The sequence below is a fragment of the Vicia villosa genome, unplaced genomic scaffold (genome assembly GCF_029867415.1).
Source record: "Vicia villosa cultivar HV-30 ecotype Madison, WI unplaced genomic scaffold, Vvil1.0 ctg.003591F_1_1, whole genome shotgun sequence".
Taxonomy (NCBI): domain Eukaryota; kingdom Viridiplantae; phylum Streptophyta; class Magnoliopsida; order Fabales; family Fabaceae; genus Vicia; species Vicia villosa.
The window spans coordinates 222961-238025 of record NW_026706247.1 but is presented as its reverse complement, the minus strand read 5'-3'; the positions used below and the strand labels follow the sequence as shown (position 1 = coordinate 238025).

General features: G+C 32.8%; 1 protein-coding gene across 1 annotated transcript; it reads right to left on the bottom strand.

Annotated features, from left to right (window-relative positions):
• Window positions 1–10841: 10841 nt before the first annotated feature.
• Window positions 10842–11433, bottom strand: LOC131641238 (late embryogenesis abundant protein D-34-like). The gene has a single exon (XM_058911540.1). It carries the CDS (start codon window positions 11395–11397, stop codon window positions 11008–11010), a length of 390 nt encoding a protein of 129 aa, XP_058767523.1. The 5' UTR covers window positions 11398–11433; the 3' UTR covers window positions 10842–11007.
• Window positions 11434–15065: the final 3632 nt, after the last annotated feature.

The window sequence follows — 15065 nt, the reverse complement described above, 5'->3', positions numbered from 1 at the left end:
ATTATAAATTTCACAATGCAATAAATTACACCATTGATGAATACAAGTTGTCAAAGTTACTACTTACTAGATAACATAATAATATAATAAAAATTGCTATTCTTACATTCAAAATATACACTACACCGTACTTATTGTTCACCAATACAATTAACCGTGTTTTATTAAAAATTAATAATAATTTTTTAAAATATTTTTGTGATTAAAGAAGAATGATATAAAAACTGTGTCATTAATCAACTTCACACTTTATTAACCAACATTCTATACTTCATTAACCAACTTTATTTTATTACTAAAAATTATTTTTAACACCTGAGTGCTTATTAACCAACTTCATGACTACATTAACCAAAATTTTACACTTTATTAACCAACTTTGTTTTACTACTAAATTATTTTTAATATCTAGGCGTTTATTAACCAACTTTATCACTTTCTTAACCAACGTTTTATACATCATTAACCAACTTTGTTTTACCATTAAAAACTATTTTTAATATTTGAAGCATTATAAATCAAATAATAAATTATATTAACCAACTTTTTACATTCAATTAACCAATTTTGTGTTACCACTATTTATACATTGTTCATATTACTATTCATAATCATTGTTCACGTTATTATTCATGTTACCATTCACTCTTCATGTCATTGTTCATGGTATTTGTGAATAGTGAATTGAGTGTAGGTGTAGAATATGGTGTAAGCATAGCATACCTGTAATATAATATATGTTGCTATGCTATGTTCCAAAAGCCAAACATAGTTTCTCTAGTATCTTTACAGACAGGCTAGACTACTCTACAATACAAGTTATCATCTAACATTGAACACAACAACTTATAATTTACGACACGGCGGTGGCGACTTATATAATAATAATTAAACCAATAACTTATAAGAAAAAATAAAGTAGTACAATACCTTTCGATTTGGAGAGAGAGCATGCAGAAGAGAACAGTACGACAAGGGACAACAAGGGCAAGAAAAGAAGGGTTAAAAGTTAAAACTTAATTTTTCTTCCAGTTTTTTATTTATAAATAGGATAAATAAATAACCTAATTTTTACTTAATTAAAAAAAATGTTATCCAAAAAAAATTAAAACCGTAAAACAAATTGGGTACGTGGTATCAAATGTGTACCGGTTGGTGTACCAAAGCAAAAAAAATTGGTATGGCTTCGGTGTGTACCATACGCGTACCGGTACCGGTACTTTACCTAAAACTGAGTACCCGTACTTCACAGTCTTGTTCCACTATATGTGTTTTCCTCCTTGGAGATAACATAAATATAATCTAGAAAAACAAACTCACAAACACATGTGATGTAGAGCATGTTTTCTTCTAATCTTCATCTGCAACTAAAAGATTAATTTTCGTAACTCACTATTAGAAAAAACATCTAAAGAGGAAAAAATCTTATTCAGACGCCTGTAATTTTTTTCTTTTAATAAAAGATATTTTACTATCGCTCATATTAGTAATCGTGGCAGTATGTTATTGTTAAGATATACTGGTTTCGAATTCCAGCACCAGTAGTTTTTTTACAAAATGGACGTGTCACTTATACCTATGATATTTATATTAAAACAAATATTTTTTACCGTGTATAATAGCAACCATTCATTTATATGAAGTGTGGTGAAAAGTATAACATATATTTAAATGAAAGTTCGCTCATTCAGGACAGAACGCAATCATATCTCTCAAAATAAAACTCTAACACTCTCACGCCTCCTCCTAACTCCATGAAAGTTTGTATACCACTTCTTCAAAAAATTCCAACGTATCTTCTTTATCTCTCATAAATAAAGGAAATGTGTTACACAAAACTCATTTCTTTCACTTTCTCGTCACATTTCAGGTACATAAGACGTTTCCACATTTTATGTTGTTGTTAATTTCGTTTTTGCTGATATATGTTGTATGTTGTTTAAATGTGTTGTTGTTGGTAAATGTTGTATGTTGTTGATAATTTTTTTGTTAATATATGTTGTATGTTATTGTAGATAAAAGTTGTATGTTGTCGGTAATAAAAGTTGTATGTTGTTTAATGTGTGTTGTTGATGATTTTGTTTTTGTTAATAAAAATTGTATGTTGTTTAAGGTATGTTGTTGTTGATAAAAGTTGTATGTTGTTATTAATAAAAATTATATGTTGTATGTTGTTTAAGATATGGAGTTGATGGTTTTGTTTTTATTAATAAAAGTTATATGGTGTATATTGTATGTTGTTTAAGGTTTATTGTTAATGTATGTTGTTGTTAAGGTTTGTTTAATAATATACCTTCAAAATTGCAGCTTCATTATGTTCAGTCAACATGTCAGAGAAGATGAGTTTATTATATTGTATGCTGTTTGAGTGTTTATTTTTTATTTTACAAACAAAATTAGAGGTAAAGGAAGGGGCGGTTGAAGAACTAGAAGCATTAAGCCAAGTTCTAATCACTAAGTTTGGTTCGAGGTAGATAGAGGGGGAGAGAGGAGGTGAGGAGATATTTATAATACAATGTGTTTGGTTCAATTTTTAGGAGGGGAGGGGAGCAAAATCCCTCCATATCACACTTTTTTCATCCCTCCGAATCGGGGGGATTCGGAGGGAAGAGGACTTTGATATTTAATAAATTAGTAATATTTACTAAAATATCTCTCGTTTTATTTTATTATTTTAAAATTATTATTTTCTTTCGTGTTCTTAATTTTCTTTTTTGCAATTTTTCCCGATTATTTTTATCAACTTATTATAACTATTATCTACCTTCAACTTATTTTCAATTTTTTTTTACTTAATATATATAAATCATAATCATTTCATTATTTTTATAATTTTTTAAATATTTGTATATGTTCATGTTTTCTTCTAATTTTTGTTATTTATCCTATTATATTTTCTTTTATATCAAGTTTTAAATCATTTACTTTATTTTATTTTTTGTTTATGCAGTTTATTAAAAAATTTAAATTATTAATTTTTATAATAACTTATATTATGTATTTGTTTGGTTAGATGATTCATCATGATTTAAAAATCACTATTAGTATACAGTTTCATTTGTGTCGGAGAATTATAATCTGAATCAATTGTACTCAGTTTATTAATGTTATGGTAAATTATAATGTTTTAGTCCCTCAATATAATGCTACAAATTTTATTACCAAAATATTATGTATGAATTTTTCATATTTGAATATCATATGACTTTTATAAGATCATAAGGATAAAAATGTAATTTATTAATAAAATCTCTCCCCTCCCCTTTGAACCAAACATATTTTTAATAAAAACCCCACCATTCTCCTCCCCTCTCTTATTTTGAACCAAACACTTATCTGATTAAAAAAAATCTCTCACCTCCCCTTCCCTCTATTAAAATCCCTCCCCTCCCCTCCCCCTCATTTGAACCAAACAGACCCTAAAGCATGAAATGTAAACAATTGACCGAGGAAATATTGTATAACATTCATAAATGTAATTTATTTTCTAATATAACATAATACCTCATATTATAATTTTTTAAATCAGGTTAAAATATTAAATGTATAGGAAGCAATTGGTGACATAAGCATTTCACATAAGTTATAGTAAATTCAAGTAAACATATAAAATAATAAAGGCGCTTGATATCGAACACTTGACTTCAACTTTTTGATACGGTTGTTCTAAACAAATGTAGTGGTATGTTACGACTATTGTCTTTTTTTACCACAGCTAGTAGCTCTTGGCTTTAAATAAGACATATACAACAACAAGATACTTTTTTTTTATCTTTTTTATTCTTGAAAGTTCAAGAACACTCAAATTCTTAATTTTCAAAAATGAAAATTAATGGAGTTTCTATGCAGAATAGGGATGATTATGATACTAATTAAGTATAAATATAAAACAATACAAAAAACTTTAATAAACAACAAATATTATTAATATTATATTTAAAATTTATTCATTAACAAGAAGAGATTCACAAATCAATTTAGAATTTCAAGTTTTTTTTAAAGTTTTTTAATGATGAAAAAATTTGAAATTTGGAGAGTGATTTATATAAGGCTTTGACTTTTTTTTGTGTGTTTATTGATGTGATTTGTGAATGAAAGTGTTATTTTGTAGACTCTACTATTAAATTAAAGAGTGGTTTAAAAATTATGAAAAATATAAAAAGTGTAAGTGAATTTAAATTAATTTGAATTTAACATGAAAATATATAGATTCCGATCTAAAATTTTAATGCATTGTATAAATAGATGAAATAAATGAGGTGTAAATGAGAAATGTGATGAGGCAAAACAATTTTTTTTTTTTTTTTTATGTTTTAGTGGCATATTGTTGATTGTTTGTTGACTTTTAAAATGAATTAAATGAATTAAAATGAGAAGAAATGAAAATTTGTCTATTGTAATTAACATTTTTGACTTTTTATGTATATGATTAAAAAAAATAATGCATGAACTATGATAAATTTCAAATTTATAATTGTGTTTAAATAAAAAAATTATAAATTTTTTACACATATTAACACCTATGATAAAAAATAATAACAAAAAACCTATATTTACCAAATTAATTGGACCATTAATATTACAACTTCTACGATTTTTACAAGATTTGTAATGTCTTTTATCGAGTTTTTTTTTTTTTTGGTAAAAGGGACTAAGCCCAAAATATATATATAAAAGAGAAAATAGGTACAAAAATGAGGGGGGCAAAGACCTGACCTCAAACCTATCTATGCCTAAAATAAGAAAAACCTAACTTGTTTTTGTTAAAATCCAACAAAACACTTGGAGGAACCACGTTCCACCAAGTAAAACAATTCACCTGTAATCCCAGATTAGCAATTTTATCTGCACAATGATTCCCCTCCGTAAAAATATGCGAAGCAAAAAAAATTAAAGTTACGCAACTTAAATAAGCAAGAATCCCATCTTGTTATCTTGTGTAATCTCCAAATTTATATATATATATATATATATATATATATATATATATATATATATATATATATATATATATATATATATATATATATATATATATATATATATATATATATATATATATATATATATATATATATATATATATATATATATATATATATATAAAAGAAACTACAAATTTCGGGAAAAAAATTAAATAACCGGGTTTAATAAAAAAATTACAAAAAAACCATGTTTTCGGGGTATTTACCAAAATGTCTAGGTTTGGAACCCCAGATAGGTGGATGCGCCAACTGAAATGGCGCATACGAGTTATTTAGGGGTGCATGCGCCAATTCAAATGGCTAACCCTAATTTTTCAATTGACTGCGCCAAATGGAATGGCGCATTAGGGTATTTTTTTTCCTAATCGCCAAACCATTTGGCGCCTATAGCCAATCCCTTTTATTTTAATTTTTTTTAATTTTTTTAAGTTTTTATAATTAAATTTATAAACACCTATTTTGACATCCGTTATTCGAAATCGAAACAACGGGGCTATATATAAAAACCGGAAATAACAAATTTCATTAATTTTAGGGAAACGATACATCGACAACAATTGATTAAAGAAAACATAACAAAATACATAACAAAATGCCTAATGGCGTCCATCGCCAAGATAACCATTTGTTCCGCACGAAGGTCTTGTTATCGGACGTCTAGCGTGTTCGTTGACGCCGCCGCGAAGCCTAGCACCACCCCTACCCCTTCGTGCTTCTTGCTGTGTCTGTGTAGCTGGGCCTGGAAGTGGGTTGTTCTGCTGGTCATTGTCTATGAATTCGTCAACGCTACCATAATTTCCCGGAAACCGATTATCATAAAGTCGGTTACCCAAGCCCTCAAAATTGTTAAATGGTGGTGGGGGAGTAGGTTGGGACACGAATTCCGGTACGTAGCACCCAACAACACTAGAACTACCTTGATAAAATCCAAATTGGTTCGACGGTGTCGCATAGCCAAAAGGGGTGCCACGGTGAGATGATTCAGCATGTGGACCATCGTCGGGACTTAGATGGAGGCTTGACGAACCGGTCTCAATGTTTTGTTCGAACAACCTTGTGGACCCTGTGTAACCTGCAAAGCCAAGTGGTTGTGAATGGGTCTGGTATTGGCTAGCGGAATGGTGTTGGTCTTCAGCTTCTTGGAAAGGTTGAGACAGTGATTGGAACAGATTTTGTGGCCGGTAGTTGCGGTTAGAACGAGACGGAGTATGGAATAGATTTTGTGGTTGGTGGGTGTACTGATTTTGTTCTTGTTCTCGTTGTTGTTGTCCTTGTTGTTGTCGTTGTTGTAGTTGTTGTTGTCGTCGTTGTTGTTGTTGTTGTTCTTCTTCTTCTTCTTCTTCAGGTTGTTGTTGTGGTAGGATGTAGTTGTGAGCATCGGGGTCTATCAAGTAGAACGGGTCTGCAATAAATAAATTAGGGGTGGCAATCGTACGGTACCAACTCATGTATTGTGCGGACGGTTTCATCTCTCGATCACTCACGGGGAAATCGACGACATATTGGCGACGATCCTTCCACATTTGGCGCCATTCGGGTGCGTAATCCTTCCAGTTTTGATGATTCCACTGATGGTTGACTCGTCTGAGGTGCCACAGTCCCAAGTCAACTGGAGGATCGGGTATACCTTGATGCATTCTGAACTGTAGTTTTACCCGGTCACTATGATGCATTTCGATGATGTTGTACCGGATCAGGCAAGTTCTTGCAGTCCAAATAGCTGCATCTGCACCTCTAGGCTCATGGTCACAATCGAGATACAGTCTCCAGATAAACTGCATGCATAAGAGTTATACATTATTTCGGTCAAATATTTATAAAAAATACACTTATAAAAGAGCAAAAGATTAGAGATAATATATCCTCGGGTCGTAAGTGATCAATTAGCTGGCGGTACATCGTGATATTTGACCGCGTATTTTTCGTGAAGTCTATTTTTTTCATGCAAAATCTAAAACGCAAATTAAATGTGTTAGTTAGAGTAAATCATAATCAACTTATTCTGCATGAAAAATATGAATTAAAAAGTTACCTCATTGCATACGGAAAGGTCCAGCTAGTTCTGTTAATTGGGGCCATTATAGGCATCCTCCACCACCCTCACACTTGCACGAACAGAGCGCATCCATAGAATGTGCAAGAATCATATTTTGCATTTTTGCACAGGGATTGGTACAACGTAGCCAGGACAGCAGACCCCCAGCTATATAGACTCACTCAAGTAAAATCCATTAACAAACGTAAATACATAAAATTAACGGTGTTACCGGTACTATCTGGAAACAAAACGTTTCCAAATAGCAAGATCAGGTAACACCTGGTTTTTTGAAGTATAGTTTCTTGGGAAGAATCATCATCCAACTGAAATGTTGAATAATAATCCTTTAACCTTTTAAGGTTAACACCCTGTCCCCTAGCACCAGCTTGTCCTTCTATCAAGTCTATAGTCAATGCCTGATGGCAAAGGGAATTTGCTTGCATTACACAACCATTAATTGCCTTACCGTCAACTGGAAGACCTAGCAACATGTGAACATCCTCCAGGATTATGGTGCACTCCCCTGTTGGAAGATGGAAAGTGTGGGTCTCCGGCTTCCAGCATTCTAACAAGGCCAGAACAAATTTGTGATCTATGATAGCCTCAGCGATGCTGCTAATGGGTCTGAAACCAGCAAACTTCTAAGTATGGTCTTATGCGTTCGTCCGGAGCGACGATCGAGTGACTACAAGTCCGGAATCGGGAAACATCCTGAAAATAATTATGTATGCATTAATATGCAGTTATAACATAATAGATACATGCAGTTATTAACGTAATAGTAAAATTCTTACATAGGATGCGATGTTTTCCACGGTTCCTCGGTGTGTATCACCCATTATTAAGAGAGACATGGTTGAACACTGAAAATCTGGAGTTTGAAAGCAAAATGATTTTTGTGAGAGTAAGTGAGTGATGGTGATGAGAAATCTGCAGAGGCCAAGGTAGTATATATAGTGATAAGGCTGAAACGGTAACAAGCTGAATGTTGGACATGTCAACACAATCAATGTTGCTAGGTGTTGCTTGTGCAGAAGTGGTTGGCATGCATGCAACATAACTTTCGGTGACAGGACATGGTGACATGCATGCAGAGCAGAAATAGGTGACAGATAGGGTTGCATGCATGCAATATTAGGAGGAATCATTTCAGGAATCTTTTCACGAATTGTTTCAGGAATCGTTTTAGACGCATGCGAACTTGCATGAATCGTTCCAGACGCATGCAACACACAGAAATTATTAAGACGTTAACAGGTGGGGACCATGTGGGGATCAGGTGGGGACCACATGTATAACACATGTCGGTGCCTCCAGCTCATGTGTACGCACCTCCAGCACATATGAGTAACTTGAACCTGCAAGGTGACGAACCATCATCCGACATCTTCTTCACACGGTACATCCAAAATGACGATGAGTTAAAGGAAGGAGACAAGCTTCCTTCTAAGGAGGCATGTCTTAGAACAATAAAAAAAATGACACATGGCGCAGAACGTTGATTTTGAAGTAGATCGTTCAAACCTGGAACGGTATGTAATCACTTGTAAAAATCCAGAGTGTGGCTTCAGACTGTTGGCTTCTTATAGGAAGAGAAGTAATGAATGGTTCATAGGGTCGATTACGCAACAACACATATGTGTCAACCCTAACACTTCCCAGGATCATACGAAACTCAGTGGCGATCTTATCTGTCAGGAGATCTTGCCTCTCATAAGCTCTGATTCGTCTTTGAAGGTCAAAAATATTATCTCGCATATCGTTACAGCCTACAAGTACACTCCATCTTACAGAAAGGCGTGGGTTGCAAAAACAAAGGCAATTGAAAAAGTCTACGGCAATTGGGAGAAGTCATACAAAAATCTTCCCCGCTACCTTACTGCGCTACAAACTTACGCATATGGCACTGTTTCTATTCTAGAGACTCTGCCCACGCATGCCCTAGATGGAAACGCTGTCCAAAGAAACGGAATATTACATCGCCTTTTTTGGGCGTTCAAACCTTGCGTACGAGGGTTTGCATATTGTAAACCCATACTTCAAATTGATGGAACATGGTTATACGGCAAATACAAGGGAACCGTGCTTATGGCGGTTGCACAGGACGGGAACAACAATATATTTTCAGTGGCGTTCGCAATTGTTGAAGGTGAAACTGCTGCGGCTTGGAGTTTCTTTCTAAGAAATCTCCGCGAACATGTTGCTCCTCAGCCTGACCTCTGTTTAATCTCTGATAGGCACGCTTCCATTGAGAGTGCTTATAACAATCCAGCAAACGAATAGAATGACCCACCATCAACTCACGTCTATTGTATTCGCCACATCGCCTAGAACTTCATGCGGGAGATCAAGGATATGCAACTCAGGAAGGCCCTGGTCAATGCTGGTTATGCATTAACCCAACCTACATTCCAGCATTATCGGAGTGAGATTGTACTGACAAATCCAGATGCGGGAACTTGGATAGATAACCTTTCCAGGGAAAAATGGACAAGGGCTTATGACAAAGGCGTGCGATGGGGCCACATGACGACAAATTTGGTAGAATCCATGAATGGAGTTTTCAAAGGCATTTGTAACCTTCCTATCACTGCACTAGTGGAGGCAACCTACTTTAGGATGGCTTCGTTATTCTCAACGAGAGGCAGGAAGTGGGGTGATGTTAGACAATCGGGTCAATTGTTAAGTGATAGTTGCATGAAATTTATGCAAGAGTAATCGGCAAAAGCAAACACTCATCAAGTAACTGCTTTCGACCAATTCAACCGGATCTTTAGTGTTCGCGAAACAATTGACCACAACGAGGGTTTGCCAAGACAACAATATAGGGTTCTGCTAGACGACCATTGGTGCGACTGTGGAAGGTTTCAAGCTTTCCGTATGCCTTGCTCACATGTCATAGCAGCATGTGCATTTACGCACCGCGACGCAATATCACTACTGTCTCCAATTTACAAGGCTCAGACATTGCTCCGAGTTTACAGTGTTGCGTTTCCAGTGGTAGCCAAGGAGGATTACTGACCTGAGTATGATGGCGAGGTAGTTTGGCATAATGACGCAATGCGACGAAAGAAAAAGGGTCGCCCCAATAGTACGTGGATTAGAACCGAAATGGACGTCCATGACAAAATGGAAAGAAAATGCAGCATTTGTCGTCAGGTGGGGCACAATAAAAAAAGATGTCCTATGGCTCAACCTCGTCGCAAGTTTAATCTACTATGTAATTTTTTTCCGACAATGTATCAATTTCGCTTGCCACCTCTTGTAACATTTTCTTAGTCTTTCATCAATAAAGTGTGATTTAGTAAAAAACCGAAATCGACAACGCAAACATTATTCAGGGTTATTACGCTTTTTACGAAATTGATTTATCAAATATTTTTCTGAAATTAAAAGACCGGAATAAAAAACGTTGCGCGAAATTACACAATGGAAATTATTTTTAAAAAAAAAAAATAAACCAACACATAGGAGCCAAATGAAATGGCGCTTATGTGTGGATCAATATATGCATGCGCCAATTGATTTGGCTCACAAACTTTTGCCTTAATTTTGGTTCATATGCGCCAAATGGTTTGGCGTGTTGTACAAAGATGCGCCATTTCAGTTGGCGCATCCACCTATCCGGAATTCCAAACCTAGACATTTTGATAAATACACTTAAAATATGATTTTTTTTTTTTTATAATTTTTTTATTAAACCTAATTATTTAAAAAGAAAATTCACAAATTTCAGTCAAAGTAAAGCACGCACGAATGCGGAAGTACGCATTCTTTAGAGATTAAAGCGAAATATTATACCGTAAACTTTTGGATAATTATACCTTAACAAAAACCATTATGTTTTAGTGATAACATACAACCAGAGAAACTCTTAGTCGTGATCATGAAAAAGGTAAATACATTTTAACAAAACTAAAAGGTAAAATTCACACACTCGTATAAAACAAAACAAAACATCTGATTTTCAACTCAAAGTGTACGTCACTTGTTTTTCCTAAGTCGACCCGCAATCTCTTTTGCACCATTCGCATCTTCCACAAACTTCCCCAGGACCTGTCCACCAAGGGTCTCAGTGATGACACGTTTGCCCGAATCATAAGTTTGAGAAACAGAAACGCCTTCTTTTCTAGCAATGTTTGTAGCAATGTCATCGTCGACGAAACCAGCATCCTCGTTTTTCTGTGCCGCAGAATTCATGAGAGAAGCAGCACCATGTTTTGGAGCATGTCCCAATGTTTTGTCTTCCGCTGATTGCATAATTGCAGCATCTCTCTGTCCAATGGGTTGAAATGATAACTCACCAGACACGTTGAACACATCGCCGTATTTTATCGGTTCTTGCTCGGGCCTCCGTGGCTTCTCCTGACTCATTTTGTTCTCAGACACAAGTTATGTGTTTTTTTAATTTGCTTGGTTGGATGTGAAGTGATTATTTATAGTATATAGTAGCGAAGTGCAAGAATTAATAAGAAGGTTGGTGACACTAATGTGTTGCAAGCGATGAAGCACAATGTTGTACAACAACCGCTTGTTCATATAGCGACAGGTGGAGAGAATGCATGGCAAGTTCTCAATTATCATGTTTTTTTTTTCCTATGTCAAGATGTTTCTACACAAGGCATTATATTATAAAAGAATGGCTTAACTAGATTTTTGTTCTTTAATTTAATTAATTGTTTCATGTTAAATTTGTATTTAGTAAATATTACTAGTAGATCCTCAAATACATTTCTAGTCAATAGGGTGGATCATTGTGTTAATTTTTATTTTAAAAAATCATTTATATAACTTATTTTTAGTTTAGTAACCTAACCCGTCACATACAAGTTTTACATATTTAAATGACTTTACATTACAAATTGTTCAACTTTTTAATTAATTTTTTTATTTATTGTGAAATCAATACCAAAAATAAAGTATAATAGATTTTTTTTCGTAAACATCATCGAAAACCCCTATAGGACTTTTTGAAGATGTTGAGATATTGGGGTAAGCAAATTTTAATTTTGTTCTTCCTTTTTCTTTAAGTTAATCTCATTCATATTCTGTATGTAATCTAGAGTGTGGAAAGTTGTGACCTACTTATATGGGATATTGAAGTTGGCCAGGTTCATGGTAGGAAAGAATAAAAGGATTTCAAGAAATTGTAAAAATTGTGAAATGATAATGGCTTATTTCAGGAAATTTAGGAAGGACATTGGTGAGGAATTTAGGAAGGAATTTGGAAAGTAATTTGGGGTAGAATTCAGTTCAAAGAAGAATGAAAATACAAAGAAGAAGCTTCAAATGGAGAAGAAGTCATTGTTTAATGGTCACACTTATGTTGTCTTGAATTTTGTTTTTCATTATCTACAAGTTCATGTAATCTATAGTGTATCAAATGAAATTGTATCAAATGTGATATATCGATTATCCTTGTATCAATTGCTAGTTTATTAGTGAAATATTTAGTATTGGTTAAAAGATACAACATGTATTGTCTTGGATTTTGTTTTCAATTTGTGACGTATCAAATGAGATTGTATCAATTGCTAGTAGGTTAATGAAATATTTGGGTTTTGGTTATTTCCAAACTTAAGGTAATATCTACCAAAAGTGATTGCATAGATATTAAGAAGCACATCAAGTGCACAAGTCATTACAATTTTATTACAAAATGGCACATAAAAGTGCATCAGTCATCAGATACAAAATGGCACATAAAAGTGAATCAATCATTACAAAATGAAAACATAAAACATAATTCCAAACTAATTAGAAGGCCTCTTTGAAATTTTGCTCCAAGATTTTATGGATTTGAGACACACACCAAGTTTCGAATCGGGTACTATTGCAGTATCTTCTTGAATCATTGTACCTTCATCATGCTCTGTCAAAGTTATAGGTTGGTCAAAATTTGAACCTGGACCTATAATTGTTTTTTGAAACCTCTTGAGCTTCAATCTTTCACTTAACCTTTTTTTCAACTTCACAATGGTTTTTGAACCTTCTTAAGAGGCTTTTACACAACCTTGTTCTTCTTTGGTATTCGTTCAGTCTGACTTGCATATACCTGGCTTGCTTCAACCTCACTTGATTCAACCTAACATGCGTCAATCTGACCTGTTTCAACCTCAATTGCATCAACCTCACTTGCATCAATCTGAATTGGTTCAGCCTGACCTACTTCAACCTGACTTACTTTGAGTTTTCTCTATAAAAAAATAAGTTTAGTTATAATCTAAACATGACAGTGCAAGTTGAACTTCATGTACACAATTAGACTATTATTTTAAAAATTACCTTTCTTTTCAAAGCATTTGAATTTGGAGTAATGCTCTTGCATGACAATGCATTGTGACCAAATTTACCACATTTGATACATTTATAAGACCCGTTCTTCTTCTCCTAGAACCATCCTCACCACATTCTCTAATTCTAACTTTTTTAAGTCTTCCTAGTCTATTTTTGTATACAAGTGTTTAAAGTTCATCAGCCTGAACTTCAGGCCACATGTCCATTCTATTTATAGGGTTCATAAAAAAATATATATAACACTAGGAATACTTATGTCTTGAATGACAATCAGCCACAAAACCTTCAGAGTTTTGTTTCCTATAGCTTAATGCAGCAACAACATGTTTGCATGGAATACCAACCAATTCCTATAAATTACAGCTACATGATCTTTTGGCAATATCAACAATAAATTATTGTGTGTTGAAAGAATGTGTAACTTGGAATTCTTTAGCAATAGCTCAATTTGGTGTCCAATGACCACTCATAAATACCTCATTATCTAACCTCTTCTTAGGGATATGCATAACTTTATGTTGCCACTTCTCAAGTTTAGTGGCCGATATTACCATCTTATTCATAAAGTATTTTCTAATTCACTCACACATTGTTAAGATAGGCTTATCTCTAACAACTAAAATTGTGGCATTAAATGACTCAACAAGATTGTTCGTTTAAACATCACATTTGAATAAAAACTAAAGGCACATACCTCCATAATTTTAAATATTGCTTACTGGCTCCTTTAATAACACTCTTTGCTATCAATGTTGTCTTCCTTGCTCTAGAAACATTAATCCTCATAGAATAATTTTGTCTCATAGCTTGCATAATATTATGAGTTCTCCCTGACTTGGATGTTTTTTATTTTGTTCACTACTTCCTTGGCCACTCACTTTGAGTTTGTAAATTTATTGTTCAAAATCCTTGCACATATGTGAGTACCCACCAATGTACATAAAAGAAGCATATGCGGGAACTAAAATTTATTTGTGAAAAATAAAAATTATTGATATCAACCGATAGATTTAATTAATAGTTGAAATTTCATATAAAGAATTTTTTTCTATTATGCTCAATATTTATAAATTTCATAAAAAATAATTTTTATTTGCTATAATTATTAAAATATTATCACAGTAATTTCATAAAAAATAATTTTTATTTGTTATAATTATTAAAATATTATCACAGTAATTTCATAAAAAATAATTTTTATTTGCTATAATTATTAAAATATTATCACAGTATTTCTTTACGCTCACTGTTGATTTAAATTAGATTTATAATATATTTTTGATTGGAAAATTTTAATTTTAATTTTAATATATTCATTTTATATTAAAATATTCCGTAATTTTTGAAGTGTTAATTTTTTTAAGTGTTGAGTAAATTTAGAATAAATACTATAAGAAAGATTCTCGTTTAATAAATTTTAAACATTAAGCATAAAAGACAAATATTCCGTAATTTTTGAAGTGTTAATTTTTCTAAGTGTTAAGTAAATTTAAGAGTAATTATTATTTTTTACCATAGATATAGTTCTCAGTTCTCACCAAATCATATATAATTCATTTATTAAATCAATCAAACTTTTAATTCAAACTGATATATAATAATATAAGTCAAATTCAACTCATTGAATTTTAGAAGTTTAATTTGATTCATAATTGATTTTTAGAAGTTTAATTTCATGATTTAATTTCAACTAATTTGATTCATAAATTAACAAAATTATCCAATCGAATCTCAACTATTTTCAA

Excerpts from the sequence above, each read along its gene's own strand:
- LOC131641238 (XM_058911540.1), bottom strand. The coding sequence starts at position 11,397 with ATGAGTCAGGAGAAGCCACGGAGGCCCGAGCAAGAACCGATAAAATAC.